Raw genomic sequence first — 26,064 nt, 5'->3', positions numbered from 1 at the left:
TCGATACTTCGCCCGTGAGATATACTATGTTAGGTTTCCAAAAGGTCAATCATGCATGTTTGCTTGATTCTTTGAAGGTCACCTGTCTAACATCATCAATGAACAATGGGATTGGACCTCGATTAAATTGTCCAACCATCGTGGTGGCCGAGCGACAGTTCACAGCTGCATGAACGCCCCATATTTACCCCAATCCATGTCTTGCAACCAACCTATCGTAGATATAATAATGCCTACTAATGGGCTGGCTTGATAAGCACCTTATGTCAGTGATTTCTGACTGGCTATCAAGCAACCTTTGCCATCTGTCAAGTACTAAAATTCGGCTCAAAGCAGCAGACAAAGAGTGATGAACATTTTCTTTGTCATCTGAAACGGATATTCCAAACTCCGCATTGATCATGAGATTGATACTAATTAGGAAAAAGAGCATTTTGTCTCCACCAAGAATTCTTAACCTGTACATCCAATATTATTTTCATTGATGAAAACGAAACTGTGTGCCGCGGAAGACTTTCTCAAAGAGCGGAAGAAAAATTGCAAGGAATGACGTCCATAGTACTGCTATTCTACTTCTCGAGTTCATGTACTAAATACGTAGCTATTTTCAAGATCTTCAAGATACAAGAATCGTAGGTGCTGTCACGCGAGGCTCAAGCTCACTAAACGAGACCGATTTTCATCTCGACCAGCCAGCCCATCAGCCCTGAAATACATGACGGTCATCCGAGATTGTGTCATTGTGTCCTGGTAAGGACATATGAAGGCCCAACAATCAAATTCGGAAGTTAAGAAAACTGGAACGAACTCCGTAGGTATCAAAGGGTGTGATTAGCTTCATGCATCCCGAGTCAAACACTAAAGAAGTTCTAATGAAATCCAGATCGACAAGCTGAATAGTACATACTTTTCGGCTGAGTAAACAAGTGCTTATGTCAGATTTGGGGCGGCGAGACATTGGAAATAGATATCAAGCAGCAAAAATAAATTTATAAAACTACCACTCAACCTGTCGGCTAGGTTTCTGTCAGGCAGATGCTCAGGGACAAAACAAACATAATTCCTCCACGTGTAATCACTCAGGTTCTTCGGTGGTTCCAGGATTCTGACCTTGATGGTTCAGACCTACCTAATTTGAAGTAGCACGAATAACGTGTCAGAGCACGGAGCTTACGAGTCAGGGTATATCAAACCACTATACGATGATGCAGTACAACTAGCTCAGGTTGCCACTACTCTAGTAAAGATGCGAGAAATGAGACTAGAGTGTTTGATGAACCCTTCTTCACCAATGACAACGCTCTCCACAGTTGTTACTTGGGCCCGGCCTGGTTTCTAAATCCAGTAATGTATTGAAGCGTTCTGGTACCGATCATGCACGTCCGAGAGAACAATGGCGGGCTGAAATAAAGGAATAATATAATTGCTGGACATCACAGTCGTACTGGGCTAATGGCTGCATTGTATGCAGCCATGCTTTATGATTTGCTGCGAAGCTAGTCTATCCAGACATGATGTTTATCATTCAGTCCAGTCACATGAAGAAGCTTTATAATCATGATGGAAAGCCTATATAAAGGGCTTGGGGATCTTTCCTACTAGCTCAAAATGCGTAGACCTATGGTTCAGTTCAGTAGCAAGTCTAATAGGAATTCATCGGAAACAAGCATGTACGAAATCAACAAGATTCGTAGAAAAGAGTATCCCAGCCTCAACAGTAAGTCTTTATAACTAACAAAAATTTGTCAAAACTAACCGAAGTTGATACACAGAAACATGCTATCTTGACTACGGCGGTGCAACACCATATGCCAAATCACTCATCGATGTTTCAGCAAAGCTGTGGAAAACAGATCTCTTTGGTAATCCACACTCGAAATCTGCCTCTTCCTTGCGCGCCACGGAATACGTGAATAAGGCCCGACGGCGTGTGCTTGAATTCTTCCATGCAGACCCCGATGATTTCGATGTCGTGTTCGTCGCCAATGCTACAGCAGCAATAAAATTGGTTGGCTACTGCTTTCAAGAAAGGGGGTTCTGGTATGGATATCACACCGATGCTCATACAAGTCTTGTCGGTGTTCGAGAACTGGCCGATAAAGGATACCACTGCTTCTCTTCGGATAAGGAATTGAATCAATGGATCGAATCCTCCAAGGGTGAAGCCGATGAGACCTATCTTCCCGTTGACTTCGACGGCCGGGTCATAGACAACGGATTAAACAAGCTGATTGGATATCCGGCTCAATCTAATATGAACGGTCATCGTACACCAAAGCACTGGGCACAGCGCATGCGTCAAAAAAGCTATACGACCGCTGGACGTCTATACACTCTGCTGGATGCTGCCGCCTATTGCTCTTCGGCGCAACTTGATTTATCCGACCCAGATGCTGCACCTGACTTCATTAGTGTTAGTTTCTACAAGATTTTTGGTATGCCAGACCTGGGAGCTCTGATAGTGCGTAGAAAATCAAGCGAAATTTTAACGTCCCGCCAGTACTTTGGTGGCGGCACGGTTGATATGGTCACAGCATTCGGTCAGTTTCATGCTAAAAAGTCTGATCATATTCATGAGGCTCTAGAGGATGGTACCTTACCGTTCCACAATCTTTTGATGCTCAACACAGGTATTGTAATACATCGACGACTATTCCATTCAATGGAGGAAATATCGAAGCATGCATCTCAACTTGCGTTCCAACTTTACACAGACTTATCGCGGCTACAACATGCAAATGGCCGAATGGTATGCGAGATCTACAAGGACGCGAGTAGCAAATACGGAGACAGTGAAACACAAGGCCCAACTGTTGCATTCACGATTCGCAAGTCAAATGGCGCATGGGTGCACTATGATCATGTGGAAGCTCTTGCCAGCGCGTGCAACATCCAGATCCGTGCCGGTGGTGTGTGTAACCCCGGCGGCATCGCGGAACATCTGGAACTGGCTTCTTGGGAATTGAGACGCAACTACAGTGAGGGCTATCGTTGTGGTGAGCCTTTCAAGGTCCGCGGGGGAAAGCCATCAGGTATCGTCAGAGCAAGTCTGGGCGCTATGTCCAATAAACGTGACATTGAAAACCTTGTCGCTTTCGTGAAGTACTTCTTTATAAGCAATGATCATCAAGAAGGTAGTCACGACATCACTCCAGAAACTTCTGAGAAGGGTCAACGCCAGTGGTCGGTTAGGAAAATGCAAATCTTCCCAATACGGCACTGCCCTTCATGTATTGTGCCCATTTCATCTGCATGGGAGATAGACCATTCTCGGTTGGCATTGGATAATGGGTGGTGTCTCGTGAATCTGGAAACCGATGAAGTCCTCAGAGATGGTAGGATAGCAAGCGATCTTATGGTTCGGATAGACATCGAATTAGGTCGACTACGTCTAGAAACGCCGTCGAATCCACTGTCTACTTTTGAACTCGATCTATGGGAATTACCTATGGGAAAGTGGGTTACAGACTCTCTAGAGCAAACTCCACATGGGACGTATAGGTTGGCTCGAAGCTTTGTGTCGAAAGATCTTGAGGAGTTTCTTACCCTAGCTCTCGGGCAGCCAATGACGCTCGCTCGGTTCTATGAGATAAATGGAGAACTCCCCGTTGATCTCTGCGTCGAAAAACTCGATGTTCTTTCATCTTCCGAAGGAATAATCATTCAGTTCTCGGGTGACGTCCCGCACAGAAAGGTACACATTCTGTTGGAACCCACATCAAATCTGACCTCGAAAGCTTCACCACCGCAAAGGCTTCGATTTGGCAATCAGCGTCTCTTCCGTTTGCCTTGGACTGGGGAAGACAGTGACACGGCCCGATATTGCCGTGTCCCGGATGTGGTTGAAGACATACCGGCCCAAAATACAGCAATTAATCCCACTGACTTGGTTATGGAGTCTCGGTCAGATTCAATAGTTGATTACAGATTTGGTGATCAAGACTATAATTTCTGTCCGGTGACAAGATGTGGCGAGAAATTTGTTGACTACTCCGTGTTTCTGCATCATCTGAATGGCCATGCGCGGCCTTTCATAAAATCCCAACGGAGAAGGTGTTGGTTTCGATAAGAAGAAATATCATGTAATTCAGTAGAGTAACGCATTTTTTTCATTCTCCAAATACTCTAAGCTCGGCGTAGATATTGTCCGCTTCGCATGGATGACAGGAGAAGGCGGATCATACGGCAATTGTGTAAGGCTTGTCTCTCCCGACGACACATTTTGAAATTGAGTAGTCTGCGTCAAATGTGACCCCGACATACAGTTGACTTTGACATCATTTTTCGGGTTCAACAGACAAGCTCAACTATGTCGTGTTGTAGGACACAGATTGCGAGTGAACGTTGAGCATTTTTAGATCCCTGGTCCGAGGACCGATCATCGGCTATACCAAACTTGGGTAATGAAGGCGCCGGCCCGGTGGATTATAAATTAATAAAGGTCATGACGGACGTAGATCCTTGGTCCTTCCTGCGTCCATCCTGTGAGCCGTGTGTGGAATTGCTCATCTTACCATGACTCCGCCCCATGACTGACAGATGGGCGTTCGTGTTGCGTGCATAGTGAGGTCATAACGGTTCATGTACATATTACTACGTACTTTGACAGCATCCTGAGACACACGCAACGCATGATGCTGATGTATAGTCGAGAAGTGAGATGTGAAAAGGTTACAGCTGTTTTACAAGCTTCACAGAGAGTGCCGTTGCGCCTTACTTGAGTGTGAAATAAAGTGTAATCTGAGATGTATTGTTCATGTCAGTACGTAAAAGTCTAAAAGCATGAAGGAATGCCCTGATATGGCAGTGTGGAGATATGACAGCAAAGACTGTAGACATTGATTGGTGACTCTCAGTCATGGCACGAGCGGGCGGATACAGCATACCGTGTCCCGGAAACTTTTTCCAAGGTCTAAGTCGGAAAGACCAATCATAACATATATAGATTACCCTATCCAGAGCTATTACTGCTATGATACACACTCACTGTAATGGATTTTACCATACATACAAAGTTGTCTGGGCAAGAGATTATCTTCTCTCGCCCATCGTTATTGTATTCTAGCCGACGACAGTCTTTTACTGATTCGTACTCAGTATCCATGATTAGGCTGATGAAAGAACCCGTGAACAACACCGTTCCAGTCCGGGGAGTCGACTGGATCTATCTGCCGTGCAGTGGAGGCCCGGAGAGACTTTAAGCCGGCAAATGCGCTAATTGAATAGCCTAAGACCGCTCTTATTGGTGTCTATTGGCTGACTCCAGCTCGGTTTGGCCAGGAACTACAGCTAGACCTCTCACTAAGGTGACTTGAGAACTTTAGTTATTGTGATCCCTTTAGCTCTGATCCGAACTTCATCTACCAGCGCATTCCCACTTGGCTTCCAGTGCCCAAACTTCCAGTCATACTTAACCAGAAAGACAGGCACTTTTGAGATATCGGGTCGTTGTTTCCTTCTTTATGCAAGAACTCAGGGTTGCCGCACCCTGAACCCCGCCGACCTACGAACGACACACTCCGACGGCTACTAGCAGTCGTCTCAACGGACAGTGACCAGCGTCTCGATCTCGCACCGAATCCAGATACAACAAAAAAGATCGAATTGTTTCGTATATCCGTACACCCATTGATTACGTGATCTTAGTGTTCACCCGCATCTCCCGCTGAAACATACAACTGCATACTTTGACTTCCGCAAGAATGACCTGGTGATGGTTCGTGACGAAGGCTGCGGTTCAGAAGGTCCGAGTCCGGAATCAGACCCGGAACTTGATGACGGGGGTTTGGATCAGTTATTTTCCGACAGCATACAGTAGCCGTCATGCCGGACGACAAGTTCATATTCGTAAATGCTCCGACGATCATTAACGCCGGTCCGCGAGATGCTCGGCGGCAGTTGCGCTCTCAGTTGATGCGTCGGGTTTACCTGAAGAAGTACAAGGTTTCTCCATCAACAGTTGAAGATGATGGCGTTAGCGTGGCCGAGAGAGACTCGTCCAGTAGCCCGGAACAATGTCATTGTTCGTTTCCTTCAGTAAGTTCCAGAATGAGCCCACCAGACGACACCCAGCACGAAAGAAGCAAGGCAGGAAAGAAAACGAGAAACGGAAAATCCAGAATCCCTTCTCAATCCAAATTGCCCACTCCGCCTATAGACGACGATGAAGTGGTGGAGGTGTGCGAGAGCTGTGGTGGTCTATGTCATAGTTTGAAACAAGGTCCACGCAACAGGCGTACAGAGCCGACGCCTAAAGAACACATGCAAGGAGACAAACGAATTATGAATGGCGACCCAAAGATGACTCTTGGAGTCTCCATAATCAATCCCTTCGAACAGAAGTTCTCCAATCAGAAAGACTGCCCAAACAGTAATGCGTTGATACAACACTGTAAGAGATATTCCATATAGAATGTCAAATCTTTACTGACCCTGACAACTACTCAGTCGCCCAAACTCTCATTCCTACTCTGCGAAGTGGTCAGGCTTACAATCAAAAAGTGTTCACCGAGTACGTCCAGCTTACGCCAAACCCACTTTTATTCAATGTTCTTTGTCTCAGTTCATCGGTGCATTTGGACAAACTTATGTTGTGGAACGGAGTGGATTCGGATCATGGCCGTCGGGAACTGGAACAATCACACTATAGATACAACGCCCTACGCGAGTTGCGCCGAGCCGTAGTAGGCCCTAAAATCGGTACCCCGGAATTTGATGGTATTCTTTTGAGCATTTGCTTGCTCGCAGTCAGCGATCCGATGGGCGAACTTCCTCCGAGTATCAACAAGATGGACTACAATCCTTTTCATCATGTCTTGCAACCGTTGGGAGGCTTGAATATCTATGGCTACCAGCCTATACACCCTGTACATTGGAAAGGGTTGTTAACTCTGATAGACCAGCATGGCGGGKTTAATCAGATTCAGCTATTTGGTGCGAAGTGGAAAATTTCTTAGTGAGCATCCTTTTCTTTCCCGCAAATATAACTTCTTGGCAAAACATATCAACACGATTCTAATAATGGTAAACAGTACGGCCTTGAAGTATGCTTTACATACCTCCACGAAACCAGTCTTCCCTATCTGCGATCATCTAGGGACGTTATTGATTGATCAAGAACCACTAAACATTCTTGGACTATCCCCTTCTGACTTGCCACCTCTTACTGGAACTGGATTCTCGAACCTGGAAACCTTTTCAATCCATGAATCAGTCCAACAAGTATTTGTGGAAATCAGTCAAGTGGCGCAAGGCATGAACATATTGATGCCTCAACACGAAAATAGAGACTTGAAAGATTGCATGGCTGATGCTCGAAACCTTGTTCAATATCGATTTCAAAATCTTCCTACCTTGACTAATGATCCTTCTCTTATCGTGGACTTATCATTACTTGAGGGAAGCAAACAATCAACCGCCTATGCGAGGAGTATCATGGAGGCGGCCTCCACTGTTTACGGGATGTGCTGGCTTGTTGCGTATTTATTCACGACTCACGTCACGTTTCCTGTCCCATCTTCTCGTCGCTTTCGCCTGAAGACAGTCTACCAAATTCGGGATGCTATCAGCAATTGCGGGTATGCTCTGCAACATAATACATGGATTCTGAAACTGCAGTTATGGTCTGTTGTTATTGCTGGCATTGCTACCGAAGACATCGACGCCGAGCTCCGACAATGGATGGCCCTCAAGGCTCGTGATCTGTGTACAAAGCTGTGTCTGCAACGATGGGACGAGGTAGTTGATGTCATGACCTCTTTTGCCTGGATGGAGGTAGCCTGTACACGCGGAGCAAGGAAATTTTGGGCGCAGGTGCAAAGTAACGATGGCTGAGCATATTCCATTGTGGAATGTACAGCAGCATGCAAGTTTTCGGCTACCATCAACCGTTTCTGTGTGATGGAGTGGATTTGTCGTATCTAGTCTCCAGTTCCACATGCAAACGTTATAGTATTTGTCCATATACTACTTTGAGATTGCTCTCATGTTACACGGCTGCACGTTTACATGCAGAGTCATCGGAGTACAGAAGCCCCAGCAGATTGACTTCGCACTATCTGCGATACATCAGGCAGTATCACGAAAAAGCGTCCCTAAGGACCTGTCTACAACAGAAGACTTGTGTATACGCAATTTCGGGACACTTAACTGTGAATACGCTACGACGACACGCTTTGAGACAAGCAATCAAACCATCGATTGGTCTCGACGATAGTATGGTCAACAGAGATAATCACCCTCAAACTCAATTCTATTAATGACCGTAACGCAATATATCTTGACGTTAGTTATACCCATTTGGCTTTTGTTTATCTACTCTCCGGACATGTGATATATCCAGCCGATGCTTTCATGAAATATGCCAGGCAGCCTCAAACCTCAAACCCCAATAACTTGATCAAGTTATCAAACCCTTGCTGCTCCAGTCAGCTCTTCCTGGGCACCCTTAATCTCTCCATTCCCCGCTTTGGCAGCCACTATAGGTTCCGTGGTTGGATCTTGCTCGACAAGATCATTTTTCCTTCTATCAAGCCAGCAGTCAGCAAATTGCATCGCAATTGTCAAAAACATGAGGTATATATCAGGAAATGGACCTCATGGGTATACATACGCTTTATCTCTTCTCTCCAGATACACAGCAAGCGCCAATGTCGTCGCAGCACAAACAATCAAGGCAACTGTAATTGAGTTTCCAACCAAAAATCTGGGCGCATATGTTGTATTATATGATATTAATGGGATCCATGCGTTGAAGGCGTACCTATGTCAATCAATTAGCGAGACTGTGATTATATTGGATTGGCCTAGGGTGTCGTACGCAATAGAATTAGTTGAGCCGAGAATGATAATTCTTTCGAGACTGTCGCCTGCGCAGACCTCATTGACCATTGTCTAAAAAGTATAAGTTAGCACATGAGGCCGCTGCCAGATATCGTGGGTAGTCAATGTAACGCACCAAGAAAACGGGACCAGATCCTTGCGCGAATCTAAATATCAACAGTTAGCGCACTCGCATCTTCCTGATCATGATCTATCCTCTTACCCAGTCAAATAAAAAGAAGCCCATTTCAAGCCAAAAGGAACACCGTCCCAAACTGCCAAGTTGACAGCCGCGAAAAAGCAAACTGTCAATGAGAAGAAAACAATCGGGCTTCTCAGCTTGATATAATCGCTTGTCCAACCATAGGCCAGACTGGTAACGATTGTGACTGCGTTCGTAACGGTTGGGTATGTGTTGATATTAGAAACCGAGTATCTGAATTCATTAGATCGTGTCAGATATCAATGAATTCGTAAAAAATGATGTTGTAGGGCGGTTATACCTGTTGAGACTTTTCAGCCAAAGATTCATGTAGGTTCCAATGTTCTCACTGCAGATGAAGAACCTATACAGATAGTTAGTATCTGCCAGTGCCCTATACAAAAGCTACTATCAAATAGGGTACTCACGTGTAATAAGCGGTATAAACCCAAAAATGCCATTTCCCCAATACTCTTTTGGTTCCAGCCCACGTCACCGGCTCTCCTATAGCTTTTCCAGCTTTCTTTATACGTTCCCGTGCCAGCTCTTTTTCATGCGGTTTAAGCCAAAAGACCCGCGTGTTAGTAGGCAAATCCGGCAGTGCGATATAACCCCAAATTGCCATGGGAAATGTGATGATGCCGTCAAAGATGAATAGCCATCGCCAACCGGACAAGCCGCCGACGCCATTCATACCTGTATACAAGGCTGCTTGCTATGAAATATTAGGTGGTGCCAGCCAATTCGACAGGGTATTATAGATACATACAAGGTATCCACTAAACATTGAGCCCACGAACGCCGAACCGAAAAAGATACATGCTCTTTTTGCGATTTCTCGTTTTGTATACCATGCTCCTAGCACGGTGTGCACGGCAGGGTAGAATGTGCCTTCTGCAAGTCCTACCTGATTGAACGGTTAGTTTTGGCATATGATCGGGTAGGGTCCGGACATACAAAAAAGCGACAGACGTAGAGTTGGTGTGGCGTCTTGACGGATGAAGACGCAAATGTTGCAACCACCCATAGGAGTTCCCAGGAAGGACACCAAACTGACAATCGGACTATGGCTACCGTCAACTTCAATAACTCAGAGAACCTGGGAATGAATTGCGCCTACCTCGCGTGCAAATCATTTGTGATGGAATCTGACTTATGACATAGCCACTGTCGACTGCTTAGCTATCTCAACGACCGGCTCGGTATCATGAAACATACATTGTCCACATGGTTGTAAAAGTCTGATACTCGTTGCCCACAACATTGATTTCCTCTTTCATCCCAGATACGTATGCGTTTGCTAGAGAACCTGGTTAGTTAAAGTTGAGAAACTTGATGTCATGCTGGCTCCATACAGAGATTGTTCGAGTTGAGATTCTTGGAAAAGTACGAGAAACTGGCCCATGTTCTAAGCAAAGAATAATTGTTAGTTCATTTCCAACACAAATTCACATCAGATGAGTGACTTGCAGGATAAAAAAGTCAATCTTGGAAACGAATTTGCGTTCTTCAGGCGTATAGTCTAAAGTGTCCCAGATAATTTGCTTGAGCCGCCGCCGGAACGTCAATGGGACCTGCTTTTGATCATTTTCCGGCTCATTGTTGATAATAGACTGCTCTAGTACATAGCTCCTGTCCGATACTTGATTTTCATCGACAACAGTCCCGGTTTTGGCTACATTGAGATGTTTCGGCTCCATTGTAGCTAGGGCTTGGCAGGATGGCTGCTACCCAGTGGATGAATTCTGCAAAACAGTATTCATAGAAAGCCTATCTCGGACACTACATCCTACTTATAGAATCACATATATACCTTACGCGTTAGCTTTTATCCACCATCGATATTCCTGTTTGTGAAAACCGCACTGCTATCCGGATTGCCTATAGCGTGAGGTATTTGTCGTATTGCGTGATATATACCCACACTGATAAGAATAATGTGCGACTCGTATTTAGTTCATTTTAATTTGAAAGAAAGGCAAAAGAAGCTTACATGATTTAAGCTTACATTCCAGCCAGACAGACGGATTATAGTGTGCCGCCCGCCCAGTGGTTGAACTGGCCAGTTATCCGATGGTCATCTGTCAATCCTTGTCAGAAACCGTCCACTATCTAACAATTCAGCCGTGAATTTGATATCTATTTCAACCCCATCTCAAGTGAAATCATCTAGCCCTCACTAGCAGGAATCAAAACGGAGCACCGCCGACGTCGTGCGGTTGAGTAGGAGTCTATAATTGCCTAATTAGGGAACATTCAAAAACTCGCGCGTGGATGATGTGATTCCGCTCTCGAATGCCGCAATGAAACAGCCAATCATTTCTTTAAGTATTTCCGAATGTTGGGAATCGAGTATTTGTATCTTCAATACTAGATATTCATACGCAGGTCGCGATTGTGTGACTCGGAGAATTGTCCGGTGGTGTAAAGGCCGGAAGCGGATTGATATAAACCACGTTCGCCGTTAATGCTATGATAGCTATAGATATTTCCGATCTGTTTAGCCATAATTTGACGTCAATCAGTTGAGATTCTTCCGGAAATTTTAATCGAGCCATCATAGCATCCAAACATGGCCTCTGGTTCAGTTTCATCGGCTTTGAAGCCCTACACGCCGCCACCACAGACTTCAGAAAATTGTATTACGCTCCTTCCTTCATTAATATTTTGAGCAAGTGAGTTGACATGGCGTTTCTAGTGGACTGGGCGGACCTTGAGGGTCTCGATATTTCTTTGCTTGATCAGCCGGGTGGAATAGAAGTCCTGGCCGAGCAGGTATTGAAATTTATCAATACTAATGGTACGATTTTCGATATGCCGTCTCCGGACATACTCAGCAACTAGAAGTAATCCAGAGCATTTATAAGACTCCAGAGACACTGATACAACACATACAGGCTTCTTCTACGTCACAAACCATGGTCTCACAAACGATCAAATCAATCGACAATATGCCATTGCCGACGCTTTTTTCGAACTCCCCCTTGAAGAGAAGATGAGATATCTTAGCAATACAGCGGCAGGTGATTTCAGAGGTTATAAACCGCGATCAACTGGCGAACTAAGCTCACGCGATAACGACGAACGCTACAATATCCCCAAGTTCACCAAGGAGCATGAGCGGCCACATCCTCAGTTGATCAAAGACTATTACGAGGAGATCAAAGAGTTTTCCTTGGTGAGAATTTCTTCTTCGCACTCTTCTTATGCTGGAATACAAGCTGATATGGACTCTTCTGCATTAGCACATCCACAACAAAATTCTCTTACCCTTACTCCGCCTTTTCGCCTACGTGCTCGAAGTCGACTCAGAAACTTTAGTCCAACGCCACCGATACGAGGAGAATGGACTCGAGTACTTGCGATACATGAAATATCATCCAAGATCAGCTGAAGAAGATGCCAAAGCAGGCAACATCTGGGCCAAGGGTCATACAGACTACAACACATTGACATTTCTCTTCCACCAGCCTGTCGCTGGATTACAGGTCCTCCAGAATCCGGACGACAGCAGTTCCTGGCAATATGTCAAATCTGAACCTGAGGCTATTATCGTAAACATTGCGGACGCTTTGGAGTACCTGAGTGGCGGGTTTTTAAAATCTACGGTGCATCGTGTTGTACGACCTCCAGCTGATCAGGCAGAGAAACCGAGGTTGAGTTTGATTTATTTTGCGAGGCCGGAGGCTGCTGTTCGTATGGAGCCTTTGCAGAGTCCGTTATTGCAGAGACTAGGTATACAGGTGCCGGAGCATTATTTGAAGGCCTTGGAAGGTGTTACTGCTGAAGGTTCGTCTTTTGTACTCCTGGTTGCGTCTTGATGAGCGATGAGATATTGGGTTTAAGGCTAATACCTTGTTCACAGAATGGGCTCGTGCCCGAATCGCAAAGGACCATCGTTTCAGGACTGGCATTGTCAATCAACCTGAAAGGGAAATTCTGGCAGGTGTGCCGCAGCGATATTATGACTGAGCGAAATGGATGTGGGATGTCTACGAGAGCTGGGAGCTGTATAGCACGGCACTTGGGCAGTGTTCGAAGCCCGCTGGAGAATGAATATATCCACTGTAGAGTGTACGAATGAATCTCTCATCAGGTCTGGGAAGATTCCAGTGCTTATATCCGATATGTCCATACATGAGCCTTAGATCAAATAATCAAAGCACGAGTCAACATCGCTGTCCGTACAGCAGGTGTTGGGTTTATCTCCGGTTATAATCTCCGCAATGTCCGCTACGATGATGATGGGAGACTAGATACAATATAAGAGACAGATACAATACCGAATCAGAGGTACAGAATCAAAATCAACTTCTAGGCTATCAAGCGCTGGCAATATGGCGTCGGCTCCAACTCCTAGTCAGGCGAATGCAGGCCAGATCAGACAATTCGTACCTACACTACACACAGATGTATACAATGCGATTGATCCCAGTAGCATTAAACTACCGCAGCCTTTCACTGCCGTTATACTAGGCGGCAGTGGAGCTGTAGGAAGCGGACTTGCACGGTCGTACGCTCGAGCTGGTGCAACTGGGATCGTCGTGGCGGCTCGCCGTTTAGATGAGATTGAGAAAGTTGCGAAAGAGGCTAAAGCCATCAATCCTTCGCTGGAAACCTTGGCACTGCGATGCGACGTCTCATCAGCATCTGATATCGCAGCAGTCGCGAATGCGACAAAAGCACAGTTCGGTGCTACTGTTGGTGCTGTTATCGTCAATGCTGGTTACAGCGGGCCGTTCGTCACCGACATTACTCAAGAGAGAGCAGAAGACTTCCAGAAGGCATTCAATGTCAATACTCTGGGACCAGCTTATGCGGCTCAGTCGTTCATTCCACTGTTGAACGAGTCTGCGGCGGCAGCACCAACCTCCTTCCAAGGACTTTTTATCGCTATCGGTTCAATGGCCGGACCAACAGTGACTGCTCCCTTGACGGATATCCATTATAATGCGAGCAAATTTGCTCAAAGTCGTATTATCGAATTGCTCCACGAGGAGCGACTACGACTGAAAGGTGAAAACGATGGGGTCTTCTTCGCGTCTGTGCACCCTGGAGGAATCTATAGTGACTTTGCAAAGAATTCAAAGGTGCCAGATTATATCATACCTCGTATGCCCTTACTCTCCCTTTGATTTTCTTTTCAGAAGCCGTACTAATCGCGATTCTTAGTGTTGACGGATTCGCCAGACCTTGCCGGTTCATTCATTGTTTGGTTGACTCGTAATCAGGATCGCGTTCGTGGATTGAGTGGGAGGTTCTTGTCGTGTAAATGGGATGTCGACGAGCTTCTGTCCAAGATGGACGACATCGTGGATCGGGATCTGCTTCGGCCTCGGTTCGCAGTGTGAGGCAAATATGTGTATGAATATCGGCTCTTTGAAAGGCACGAAAGAGAAGAAAAATTACGAGAAGTCACTATTCGATTACTAATTTGCTGTATACATTGTATGATTGGCCAGGGATAGCGGATAGCAGCGCGGAACAAAAGCCGCGGTGCAATTGTAAGCATTTACTAACCTTGACTAACGTCGGATGCTGTACCTAATCGATTCGCAATATGGCGTTCTTTCGGCGACCTTCTCTGGATCATGGATTGTAACCTTTTTAATAAGAATCCGAACAAGCCGCGGGGCTCTGATCTGCCACTTAATTCACTATTTAAGGGCGTTGCATGGCCGGCCAAAGGTTCCCCGCGATCATTTTTAGTCTTTTTACGACAATCACTTTGATGGGCATTCTCACATCTTTATTCTTTCGACGAGGAATATCCACAATCTCAGAAATGACAGCCACAAACGGAACTAACGTGCCCCTTGCGCCAGTGATTTGCGTCAGCCATGGCGGCGGTATGTCGAAATGTTGCGCTACAATCAGCTTATACTGATTATTTTCTCCACAGGTCCTATGCCCATCCTCGGCGAGCCCGGCCACAAAAACATGGTCAATTCATGGCAGACTCGCGTTCGAAAAATATTGAAGCTCGGTACCCCCGAAGCTCCCAAAGCCATTATCCTCGTTACCGCGCATTGGACTACGGACCGTCCTACGATCTCCTCCGGCGCCAAACATGAGCTTTACTACGACTACTACAATTTTCCTCCAGAGACATATAAGATTAAATATGATGCTCCCGGTGCTCCTTCAATCGCCAAAGATATTTATAATCGCCTCCAGAAAGCAGGTTTCTCTCCGAAGCTGGACGATAAACGAGGTTGGGATCATGGTGTCTTCATTCCTATGAAGCTCATCGCACCCGACGAGTCGATTCCTATTATTCAGATGTCCGTGCTCGAAAGCGAAGATCCAGAGGAACACTATAAAATCGGCCAGGTACTTGCGGAACTGCGCAAAGAGAATGTGGCTATTGTGGGATCTGGATTCGCGACTTTTCATAATATGCGACTCTTCCCCCGCGGTTCAAACTTCCCACCGGACACAGCAGGGAAACTTCGCGAGTGGTCCAATGTTCTGAATGAGGCTGTCATGACGCAGGACGCTGATGCCCGAATCGCCAAGTTGAAGCACTGGAGGGATTTCCCCCATGCATATACGATGCATCCCCCACATGGCGCTGAGCATTTCTTGCCTTTGATTGTGACAGCTGGAGCCGGAGCCTCGTCGAAGGGCGGCTTGTATGGGGATGAATTCCGTGGAGCGGACATGTTCTCATTCTACTGGGAGTAGCAATATTATACCGGCATCTTGCAGCATAGCAACGCGTTGATTCTGTGTATCTTGTATAATTAGCCTTGAATGGATCACGGTCTTTCTTATTTTCATTAGGGTTATCTTCACGTAGATGCGCTAACCCCAGAAAGGTTAGTCTACAGTCGTCAGCTCTTACGTCAGCCGGAATTTTTATCACGTAGTGCGGCTTGATCTACCAATCGGAGCGCTCGGTTATATGTGTGGAGTCATTTCAAGGGGACGAACGATAGCGACATCCATATCTTTTCTCAGACAAAATGACAGAAGGACGATTATTATCTTGTTCTCTTCTCATTTCTATGATTCTGGTATCTCTCATATAAATCTATTTACTCTGTATACTTACTTGCCAAATTCGTGCGGCATATCGTTCATTCCGGTAAAGAAGCTGTATCGCCAAGCTGAAGCGTCCCAATATGCCTATCTGTTGATAACATTCAAAACACTTACTTTCCACCAGCAAGATACAATCGGATATATTGACGATTGTTTGAGAGAGACGCACTGCATCTGAAAAATCTGTCGGGACAAGAAAGCAGCACTCGAAATTACTAGCTATATAATGGAATAGACCATCTCAAATGCCACGAAAAGTCAACCGATTCGTCATTCAGTCCGCCATCTTCATTGGTGTCCTTCTGCTCATTCTTTACATTAATCGCCCACAGAGCGCAACAGATAAACTCTTAGCATGGACTGAAATTCGATACAAACCCAAAAGTGTTGCGGAACAGCTAGAGTCTCGCGGCGCATGTCCCAGTCTAGCCGGTAGCAAGAAACCGGCCTTGGTGGTGGCCCGGGTAGCAGCAGACGGCGACGCATCATGGATTGATTCACTGTCCAAGAAATACCATACATGTGTGTATACTGTGGATGCTCCAATAGATCATACGTCAAAGTATCTGCAAGTTCCGACTAATCGGGGGCATGAGGCGATGGTGTATCTGACTTTTATCATCGACAATTACTATCACATCCCAGAAGCTGGAGTAGTCTTTGTACATGGCTCTAGATGGGCTTGGCATAATGACGAGCCAACATACGACAATTCTGTTCTGCTCAAGGCTCTCGATGTTCACGCCGCTCTCGAGCCATGGGGATACCATAATCTACGCTGCGACTGGAGCGTGAGCACCTGCCCGGCCTCGGCGAAGCCACAGGGTAGCATGGAGACATCCCTACAGGCCATTGTTAGTCCATGGGATGCACGCGCGGTGTCGGATTCATATTTACCAGGGGCTTTTGAAAATCTATTTGGAAAAGGAGATGGCAAGCTTGGAAATCATCATACCGTTCGTTCGCAATGTTGTGCGCAATTCATTGTCGGTCGAAAGAACATTCTTCAGCATTCACTTGAAGAGTATATTGCGTTGCGGCAATGGCTGCTTGATGGAACTCGTGATGCTGCACCACGCGATGATCGTGTTTCGGGGCGTATATTATCGTATCTTTGGCACATATTGTTCATCAGGAAGCAAGAAATCGAAGAGAATGGCGCGATTTCTCTTGACAAGCTTAATTTAGCGGCATGTCCGCGTGCACCGGATTGTTATTGTCGACTGTATGGGCTTTGCAATTTGGATAAATGCACCGCTGGCCATTGCGAAGGCCAATATGAAATACCGCCAGATTATAAGATTCCGGCCGACTGGGCCGCAACGCATTCTTGACGTGGTAGATGTTGTCTTTTGAAGAGAGCTGTATGCATGAAATTAATCGATATTGTGGGGCTGAAATTGCCAGGAATACTTACGTGATTTCCAATAATGTGAAATTGAGTTCAGCATTTCACATCCGCCATCGGCTGAGTAAGACAAGACATAAACAAATAGACTAGAACCAAAACAGCGAAACGAAGCATGTACCCAAGAATCTGCTGCTTTAAAAGGCGCAATATTTGTCGGACAATAAGTTGTACGTACTGACAAACAGGTTACTGTCTGCCTACCGCTATACAGTGAAGCTATCACCCATGTCCGGATACACCGCTTTTTGATACATGGGATTTCAAGCGAGTTGGTAACTATGCTTCAGCTTTAAGACAGGTTACACAGTAAGTTGGGGAAAGCTGATCTCTGTGTTACTCTACGGACTTGGCGCATTTGCTTTCTTTTTCAGCTCTGAGGCTGTACAGCAGGTATAATAATATGGCATCTACCCAGTCGTCCCTTGGTCCTAGTATTAATGGCCACTTGTTACCGACTTCTCATAATCGGACCGCTGATCGCTATATTAGATTGACCTTTTCGGGTCCTTATTTCTACCGAACTAATGATTTCTCGAGATAATCACATGGCTCTATGGCAGAAGTTCAAGGATACAAATCCAGGTACAGAGTTTGTCCTAGTCCAATTTATGGGATACAACGCCAACCTCCTCGTCCGTGCCATACCTGTAGCTCGTTTTGAGGATTTGATCAAGAAAGGCCGGACGTTCTCACTTACCAGAGCTATATTTTATCTTCTTCCCCATGACCATCTGGCTGAAGGTGGAGAGCCAGTGGGAATATTCTATCTGAAACCTGATCTTTCTACACTCTATGTTCAACCAGGGTCTTGTCATCGGGCAGTTGTCGTTGCCGATGGCGTACAAACAGATGGAGACACTGCAATTTCGGAGTGCCCTCGATCTCGACTGAAATACCTGAGTGGCTTGATGGTCCAGGAGACAGGACATTATCCACTGGTCGGATTTGAAATAGAAGTTGTCTTTATGACGCGAGTCAAGAATGCCGATGGATCAGTTGCTGAGTATCAACTCACCAATAAGGATCATTCTTTCCAAAGTTTAACGACTGACGACGAGCAACAAATGCCTATGGTCGAGGGTATTGCAAGGTCTTTGCATGCAGCTGGAATCCGGATCGAGCAATTCCATGCCGAAGCTGCTCCTGGACAGTGGGAATTTGTCCTTCCACCTGCGCGTCCCGTAGATGCTGTTGATACACTGCTCAAAGCCCGTGGTATTATTTCTCGAGTCGCTGAAAATTATCAACTAAGAGCAACCATGTTTCCTCGACCATCAGAATTACACGCCGGGAATGGAGCGCATGTGCACATTTCCTGTAATCAAGACAGGTCCTCACCAGTGCATTCACAAACCAACAAGACACAAGACAGAATGCAAGAGTCATTCTTTGCCGGAATACTAGAACATCTGCCTGCAATCCTGGCCTTCACTCTCCCACAGCAAGAAAGTTATGCCCGCGTACAAAGCGGCATTTGGAGCGGCGGTGAATACGCTGCATGGGGTTGGGAAAATAAAGAGGCTCCTCTGCGTCGGATAGAAGACAACCATTTTGAGTTGAAACTAATGGATGGGTTTGCGAATCCTTATCTCGCGTTGTCTGCCCTTCTAGCTGCAGGTGTGGATGGTATGAAAAAAGGGACTCAATTGTCCGCTGGTCCCTGTTCCAAAGGTGCGGGTTTGTTGACGCCGGAGGAGAGGAAGAAGCTTGGTATTCATACATTGTTGCCCAAAACGCTATCCGAGAGTCTAGATGTTTTGACGTCCAACACTGTGATATGCGAGTCTATTGGACAGGCTATTATCGGGCCGTATGTTGCTATCAAGAGAGGCGAGATTGAGCAAGTCAAGACATGGACTGAAAAGCAGCGGAGGAACTATCTCATTTCTCGTTACTAATTTGTCGGTCAAAAAGCAAGAATTCATCAAGACTCATGGAGGCAAATTGCATCGTAGTTTGGCTTTTCAAGGCATGCTTAATCTATTTCATCAGTGCGTGATATGCAAGTAGCATTACATTTCTTAGTTGAAGTGAATACCTTGAGCCTTGAACAATATTTGAAGGCCTTTGTGTTTGAACCACGCACGTGTTAGAGCATAATGCCCCTTGAATAACGCTTATCAATGTTGAAGGAGTTCTACGATGGCTTCAGCGTTTGGCTTCTAGATGGAAGACCTCGATTTTTCATGGCCTAGATAAATTCTAGTCATCTAATTATCTAGTTTTCGAATCATCTTGATGGGTCGATTGATAGATTATCTAGATTGGGGCTTAAATTAGGGCAAGACGTGCCAAAAGCGGAAATAGGACTGAGTGGCGGAATGATGTCACAGATCGATCAAGATCTTAAGTTCGATCGAAAGATATCTCCATACATTCCCGAACCCTGAGATGCGATTAATAGAACCAATTGGTCATGAGGTCATTATATATTGTTATTGTAGCGCTTCATCTCTGTTCAAATAGCCCGCTGCCTCTCCAGATCTTACTCGATCATCTTTCTATTCTAGCAAACCCAGACAACAGCCCTTCTAATTGATAAATCATTCACAATGGTCAAAGACGACAATACAATTATTGAGTTCGTACACATCAAATTCCTAGAGTTATGATTGGCTCAAGCTCAGATTTCTAGGGAGTTCAACGACCTCGTTAATATGTCTGCTCCAGAGCTGCGCGAATGGCTTGAAGAAGGAGTGTCTCAATCATCTGGCTGGCACAAATCCGATTCCAGTGACACCGAGACCGTTGGTCATGAGAGGTATCGAGCACTTCGCTCAAACTTTGTCGTGGGAACCGGGCTGACTCAACGCATGCATGCATAGTGGGCGCAAAATCGTGTCGATACTGGAACACAACCCCGACAAAGATCCGAGCCAATACGATAGCAATGATTTGCAACATATGCGACGAGTGGTAGCCTACTGCAAGCGACACCTGGCCCAGGAGGAGACGGCTAAGCGAAATACCAACAGCAAAAGCTACAAAAGTCTGAAGAATTGGGGTCATGATCCATTGAAGACTTAATACCTCCTGATTTTGTACGGTATTTGTTTGATAATTACAGCTAAGAGTAAAAGTAAAAAGAATACAATTGGACGCCTTAGAAAAAGCTTAGCCGAAGGTAATCTTGATCACCTCGATTGGGTTACCGTCTCGTCAAGATAAGAACGGACTAATGGCGCATCCCCGTAACCACCACGTTTGAAGTAGCAGCATAGACCGGGATGTCGGCAGAACAAGGTTCTTCAGGCGCCAAAGCAGGGCGAATGACAAATTTCGCATCATTAGCTTCATGTTTCGTTTTCAGTTCAATGTTCAAGGAAGAAGAACTGCGTATCATCGTGCCTTGCTCGGTGATACGACGGGGTAAGGAAAGAAGAAGCACTATATCAAAACAGAAATAATAGAATCAAGCTACGAGTCTGACCTCCAGTTTCTGATAGGGAGAAAGAAGGCGTTGCCAAGGTCCATTTCATAAGCCGATATTCCCCGTATTCGGCATAATTTCTAAATGTCGCCTGGTCAGCGCCACCATTGTTTCAAAGTTCTATCCAAATCAAAATGTTCAAAAAGGAGGGGTTGCAGTGTAAAATTGCACGTACCTCCAATCAGCAGATCAATAGGTTAAAACACCTTCGTAGAATAATACTAACTTGTACCTGCAGTAGCCTCTCTTAAGTTGCTATGCAACCCATCCTGCAGAAGAAGATAAAAAACCAGCAAACCACAATATTTCAATATTGCATTGCATCTGGTCAAAGAGACCCTGTGCTAATGTGTTGTTATTCAACAGATATTACCCATCCACACTCTAAACTTCTGATAGGTGGTTACACATAGTCTAAATAGCTAGGGCTTCATGTAATATCCCACCTGTTTCATGTTTCCTCGTTTCCTCAAAAACCATCGTAGAGAGAGTGTGGAGATCGTTGATTCAAGATTATTGATTTCTTTCGACAAAACCCTCTTTCAATCCTGATTTATTTGACTTCATCAAATTAAATGGATCCCCGCACATTTCACGCCTCCTACCTGCACGAACAATACCGCGGAAAATCGGTGAAAAGATACAGATAGATATAGTCAAAATCTTTTCTGTTAAATTGCTCCGCGTTTGCTCAAAGGTATATAAAGTAGAGATCTGTCTCATTGTCTCAGAATTAGCTTCAATCCATTGTTTGTCCTTCTTCGTACCTGTGGCCAGATTGCAAATTTGGGCTGAATTTTAACATGGCGGCTAGACCATTGGCTTTTGCAGCTATTGCTGCTCTTTTTCATCAGGCTACCTCTCAGCAAGCCCCTACCCCAGATAATCTAGTTTCTCTGCCGACCTGGAAATGTACAACCTCCGGCGGCTGCGTTCAACAGTCGACTTCTATTGTCGTGGACTGGGTGTATCACTGGCTCCACACAGTCAATGGGAGCACATCTTGCACTACATCCAGTGGATTGAACTCAACTTTATGTGGAACGGAAGAGGAATGCTATACAAACTGTGAAATTTCACCGGCCACATACGATAGCCTCGGTATAAAAAGTTCAGGAAACTCTTTAACCCTCAATCAATACGTCACAAGTGGCGGAACGACGAGCAACGCCTCTCCACGTGTATATCTCTTGGATCCCGCCGGCAAGAATTATGAGATGTTGCAGCTTCTCGGCCAAGAGATTAGCTTTGACGTAGATGCCTCCAACTTACCATGTGGTGAGAATGGGGCTCTTTATTTGTCTGAGATGGATGCAACTGGAGGTCGAAGCCAGTACAACCCTGCCGGAGCTTCATACGGTTCCGGTTATTGTGATGCTCAGTGTGGAGTCGGTACCTGGTTCAATGGTTCCATCAATAGCGGTGGCCTGGGCTCTTGCTGTAACGAGATGGATCTTTGGGAAGCCAACTCTGAGGCAACGGCGTTGACTCCTCATCCGTGCAGTGTAGATGGTCCTTATGCCTGTTCTGGTAGCGCCTGTGGCTCAACTGGAGTGTGTGACAAGAATGGTTGTGGATTCAACCCATATGCACTTGGGGACCAGAGCTATTATGGCCCAGGTCTTACAGTAGACACAAGTAAGCCTTTCACAGTTACGACACAGTTCGTGACCAGTGATGGCACCAAAACCGGAACCTTGACTGAAATTCGTCGATCTTACACCCAGAATGGCAAGGTTATTGCGAATGCCGTTGCGTCCTCGTCGTCAGGCTTTTCAGGTGCAAGTTCCATTACAGAGTCCTTCTGTACTGCGATGGACTCCGAAGCCGGTACACTGGGAGGTTTGCCTACTATGGGTGAAGCCCTTGGTCGTGGCATGGTTCTCATCTTCAGCATTTGGAATGATGCAGGTGGATACATGAACTGGCTAGACAGTGGTAGTTCGGGTCCTTGCAGTAGCACTGCAGGAATTCCATCCACCATCCAGTCAAGTGATCCCGGTACTTCGGTTACTTTCTCAAACATCAAATGGGGTGATATCGGATCTACGGGGTCTGGCACTGGAACCACTTCATCATCGTCGTCATCGTCGGTTTCACACACAACTAGCAGCACAACGACAAAAACAACAACATCAGCAACGACAACTACAACCAGCGCCGGACCAACTCAGACTCATTATGGTCAATGTGGAGGCACATATTACACTGGTCCTACTGTCTGTGCCTCTCCATACACCTGTCAGGTTCAGAATCCGTACTACTCACAGTGTCTTTAGACAAAGTACTGTCCTATTCAGAGATTATTCAATTCACTTCACTTCATTTCTATCCCGTACAAGGGAGAAACATTAATTAATCTGGAGATGCATAAGCAAAGAATTCTCTGTATCTACTCTAACAAGCTGTTGAATCCGTCTCTGGATGCGTCTCAGGAGATAATAGAAGGAGTAGAAGTGAATCGATTACGTCTTAAGGCACTAAGCCTAATGGACCCCAATATGCTATTTACCAACCACTTTATGTACTGTGGTCATGGTATTATGTTAAAAGGACAAGCTATATTGGTTATAAGAACTCCTCTAACCCATGAAGGCCTTGTGATGGGTCATCAGCTATATTGGTACGTATAACTTGAACCACTCATGCACAAAGTAGTATTGCAAAGGTTCTTACAGACAAGCTCAAGTCGTCGGTATACAAGACACCATCACACCTTCAGATTTGTGGAGCCCTTGTCTGACGATGCTATGATAGTGGATTGTTGATGAGGATCTTCTCCATAAATTTGGACTTGATCCTGATTAGTATGACGCCTCATTTTCGAGAGCCTTGGTTACAGAAATCAGCCAGCTAAGAATAACATTTCAAAGAACATGACAGGATAACTTACTTCTCCCTCTTGTGCAAGAATCGAATAATGAACGCCGTGGTTATCAGTATGCAGGACATTGTGATCATCGTAATCCACCCCTTGTGGTAGCGGGGCGCATCTACCTGTTGCCACACAATCAGGGGTAGCCATGCTTGAAAGACGTATGCCATTTCGTTCATGGAGCCAACAGTAAGTGCTCGTTCTTCGTTGTCTTCAGTACATATTTCATGTGCCCATCTGCAGTTTTGGATTATATTAGTTATTTCCCTACGCATTCCAGGGATTAGGGTCTGACTCACGCCATACAAAGCCCGCTTAGGCCGTAGCCAGCACCGGAATAGATATAACAGAACCACTTCCAGCCTCTAGGAATATCCCAGGCGAGAAGAGAGGCACCGCAAACAATATTGGACAGCTGAAAAGGAAGAGTCAGTACTCATTTCAGATAACGGACTGCTAATTTGTCTGACAGGGAACTTACTGCGCCGAAAAGGATAGGTGGCCAACGTCTGCCATTGAAAATTGTATCTGATGTCCCTGAATGTGAAACATATATTAGTAATCCGACAAGCTATAGAAAATTGAAAGAGCTTACAAGCGTATATAAGCGTGGTGATAACCTGGACAGCATATGGTGTTGTCGCATAGGCATTGATCTGTGGGACGGTATATTTAGGGTGAGTCGACGATTTGAGCCATCTAATGTAGTCTTTATCAGACATATTGCAGTTGTGATCATTGCCTAATGCGAAGTCTTACTGTGCAAGCACGGGTTGGCCACCATTGGCGTTGTTGAAGGATCTGAATCAATCATGTCAGTCATAACGATTGCTTCACCCTCTGCAAATCCAACCAAACCTACATGTACAATATTGTCAATAAGTAAATGTGCCACGTTGAGAATATCTTCTTGATCTTGGCCTTCGTATATGGCTGACGGTTCTCGCGGCCTTCGAGTTCCATTCGTTTCTTCGCTAGGGCTACCTCCTTTAAAGAGGTTGATATGAGTTTAGTCTTTTGTCTCAACAAGTCTGTTGTAAGTTGATAGTACACTAACCTTCTCAGTCAAGTACCACGGATTACTAATTTCAGGCACATCCGGAAGAATAAAGAACCCTGCCAGGGCGACCGGAAGGGATATGACGCCGTCGATAATGAACAGCCTAGACAAAATAAAACATGAGAACTCAATCAACCCACGGATTCAAAGTAGAGCCCTAAATCATACCATTGCCAGCCTTTAAACCCTCCTCTACCACCGAGATGGTACACGGCTGCCATTAGGTATCCAGAGAACATGGAACCAAGACCCGAACTTGTATGGAAGATGCAAGATCTTTTTGCCAATTCATCTTTGCGATACCACGAGCCAATGATATATTGCATACCGGGATAGAAGGTACTTTCGGCCAATCCTATTGAAAAATAAGCATTGTTCCATTGACCGTAGCCTATCAGTGAGAACCCTGCACACCAATGAAGAATCGCATGATGTATATTTGGCGTGCGCTATTGGCTCTTGAAAGACCCATGGTCAAAACCGACCATATCACCTGAATCCTGAAGTTAGCGAGTGTGAAGTACTGGGGGCTACGGCACATGTACCTCTGCTGCCGGGATCCAATATCGAGGAGGGAGTTTAGTTAAGGCTATGTTGGACGGTATCTGCCCGATAACATATCCAACTGTCCAAGTCGCGGTCATATAATTCAACTGATTTCCGTACAGTCCGAGATCTTCTTGCCTGTTGACAAAGTCAACTTATATGAATCTTCCAGTAGCTTCATGAACATTGATGACTTACATGCCGGACACGAAAGCATTGTTAACATTGATCTGGTCAAGGTACTTGATGAAATAGCCTACAATGTTATTAATCACAATTTTTGCCTCAATACTTATTTTACTCTTGATGAGCCTAATCGGCATCGGTCTACTAACCAAGCGATGCAAACGTCAAGAGAGCAGTATCGAGTTTGAATAACAACCGTCGTTCTTCCGGCGACTTGTCCAACGTGTCCCAGACATAACTCGTCCACTTCTTTTTGACCTCGCTCTGAATGACTGTGTCGGATAATTCAGACGATGTCCGCTCATTTCCACTGCCTGCCGTTGCGATCATTGTGTCGGTTTTTGGGGTTGAGCGAGCACAACGACATTCGTCACTTCGATTCAAGAGAATTACATGGGGTAACGTCTTTTATTACGCTCAAAAGCTTATCTCCGAGACCCCTCAAAGATGTTACGGATTAGGCAATTTTTCACGGTAACACGGCCTA

The 26,064-nt window shown here is 45.5% G+C and overlaps 10 protein-coding genes across 10 annotated transcripts; 8 read left to right on the top strand and 2 right to left on the bottom strand.

Moving 5' to 3' along the window:
• Positions 1 to 1,668: 1,668 nt before the first annotated feature.
• Positions 1,669 to 7,833, top strand: BHQ10_002647 (uncharacterized protein; the record flags this gene model as incomplete). Its single annotated transcript, XM_040874816.1, has 7 exons — positions 1,669 to 1,717; positions 1,773 to 3,903; positions 5,647 to 5,744; positions 5,795 to 6,391; positions 6,448 to 6,511; positions 6,563 to 6,955; positions 7,032 to 7,833. 7 exons carry the CDS (start codon positions 1,669 to 1,671, stop codon positions 7,831 to 7,833), a joined length of 4,134 nt encoding a protein of 1,377 aa, XP_040731152.1.
• Positions 7,834 to 8,406: 573 nt separating this feature from the next.
• Positions 8,407 to 10,722, bottom strand: BHQ10_002646 (uncharacterized protein; the record flags this gene model as incomplete). Its single annotated transcript, XM_040874815.1, has 13 exons — positions 8,407 to 8,524; positions 8,612 to 8,761; positions 8,819 to 8,892; positions 8,957 to 8,987; positions 9,044 to 9,256; positions 9,324 to 9,386; positions 9,451 to 9,737; positions 9,792 to 9,929; positions 9,980 to 10,086; positions 10,143 to 10,189; positions 10,241 to 10,322; positions 10,378 to 10,430; positions 10,475 to 10,722. 13 exons carry the CDS (start codon positions 10,720 to 10,722, stop codon positions 8,407 to 8,409), a joined length of 1,611 nt encoding a protein of 536 aa, XP_040731151.1.
• An 872-nt stretch (positions 10,723 to 11,594) lies between these two features.
• On the top strand, positions 11,595 to 12,994 carry BHQ10_002645 (uncharacterized protein; the record flags this gene model as incomplete). The annotated part of the gene is made up of 5 exons (XM_040874814.1): positions 11,595 to 11,661; positions 11,721 to 11,822; positions 11,920 to 12,200; positions 12,268 to 12,811; positions 12,888 to 12,994. The coding sequence occupies 5 exons, from the start codon at positions 11,595 to 11,597 to the stop codon at positions 12,992 to 12,994; spliced, it is 1,101 nt and encodes a 366-aa protein (XP_040731150.1).
• A 365-nt stretch (positions 12,995 to 13,359) lies between these two features.
• Positions 13,360 to 14,373, top strand: BHQ10_002644 (uncharacterized protein; the record flags this gene model as incomplete). The annotated part of the gene is made up of 2 exons (XM_040874813.1): positions 13,360 to 14,134; positions 14,195 to 14,373. The coding sequence occupies 2 exons, from the start codon at positions 13,360 to 13,362 to the stop codon at positions 14,371 to 14,373; spliced, it is 954 nt and encodes a 317-aa protein (XP_040731149.1).
• Positions 14,374 to 14,807: 434 nt separating this feature from the next.
• Positions 14,808 to 15,709, top strand: BHQ10_002643 (uncharacterized protein; the record flags this gene model as incomplete). The annotated part of the gene is made up of 2 exons (XM_040874812.1): positions 14,808 to 14,871; positions 14,925 to 15,709. The coding sequence occupies 2 exons, from the start codon at positions 14,808 to 14,810 to the stop codon at positions 15,707 to 15,709; spliced, it is 849 nt and encodes a 282-aa protein (XP_040731148.1).
• Positions 15,710 to 16,314: 605 nt separating this feature from the next.
• On the top strand, positions 16,315 to 17,403 carry BHQ10_002642 (uncharacterized protein; the record flags this gene model as incomplete). The annotated part of the gene is made up of 1 exon (XM_040874811.1): positions 16,315 to 17,403. One exon carries the CDS (start codon positions 16,315 to 16,317, stop codon positions 17,401 to 17,403), a length of 1,089 nt encoding a protein of 362 aa, XP_040731147.1.
• Positions 17,404 to 18,004: 601 nt separating this feature from the next.
• Positions 18,005 to 19,378, top strand: BHQ10_002641 (uncharacterized protein; the record flags this gene model as incomplete). Its single annotated transcript, XM_040874810.1, has 1 exon — positions 18,005 to 19,378. The coding sequence occupies one exon, from the start codon at positions 18,005 to 18,007 to the stop codon at positions 19,376 to 19,378; it is 1,374 nt and encodes a 457-aa protein (XP_040731146.1).
• A 654-nt stretch (positions 19,379 to 20,032) lies between these two features.
• Positions 20,033 to 20,507, top strand: BHQ10_002640 (uncharacterized protein; the record flags this gene model as incomplete). Its single annotated transcript, XM_040874809.1, has 3 exons — positions 20,033 to 20,061; positions 20,116 to 20,241; positions 20,306 to 20,507. The coding sequence occupies 3 exons, from the start codon at positions 20,033 to 20,035 to the stop codon at positions 20,505 to 20,507; spliced, it is 357 nt and encodes a 118-aa protein (XP_040731145.1).
• Positions 20,508 to 21,713: 1,206 nt separating this feature from the next.
• On the top strand, positions 21,714 to 23,189 carry BHQ10_002639 (uncharacterized protein; the record flags this gene model as incomplete). The annotated part of the gene is made up of 1 exon (XM_040874807.1): positions 21,714 to 23,189. One exon carries the CDS (start codon positions 21,714 to 21,716, stop codon positions 23,187 to 23,189), a length of 1,476 nt encoding a protein of 491 aa, XP_040731144.1.
• A 610-nt stretch (positions 23,190 to 23,799) lies between these two features.
• Positions 23,800 to 25,907, bottom strand: BHQ10_002638 (uncharacterized protein; the record flags this gene model as incomplete). The annotated part of the gene is made up of 12 exons (XM_040874806.1): positions 23,800 to 24,022; positions 24,085 to 24,200; positions 24,267 to 24,322; positions 24,381 to 24,484; positions 24,545 to 24,586; positions 24,648 to 24,772; positions 24,843 to 24,948; positions 25,014 to 25,200; positions 25,260 to 25,338; positions 25,391 to 25,529; positions 25,590 to 25,647; positions 25,727 to 25,907. 12 exons carry the CDS (start codon positions 25,905 to 25,907, stop codon positions 23,800 to 23,802), a joined length of 1,416 nt encoding a protein of 471 aa, XP_040731143.1.
• Positions 25,908 to 26,064: the final 157 nt, after the last annotated feature.

The sequence above is a fragment of the Talaromyces amestolkiae genome (genome assembly GCF_001896365.1).
Source record: "Talaromyces amestolkiae strain CIB chromosome Unknown scaffold4.1, whole genome shotgun sequence".
Lineage (NCBI taxonomy): Eukaryota > Fungi > Ascomycota > Eurotiomycetes > Eurotiales > Trichocomaceae > Talaromyces > Talaromyces amestolkiae.
The sequence above is the reverse complement of the archived record's forward strand: the minus strand, read 5'-3'. Positions and strand labels throughout refer to the sequence as shown.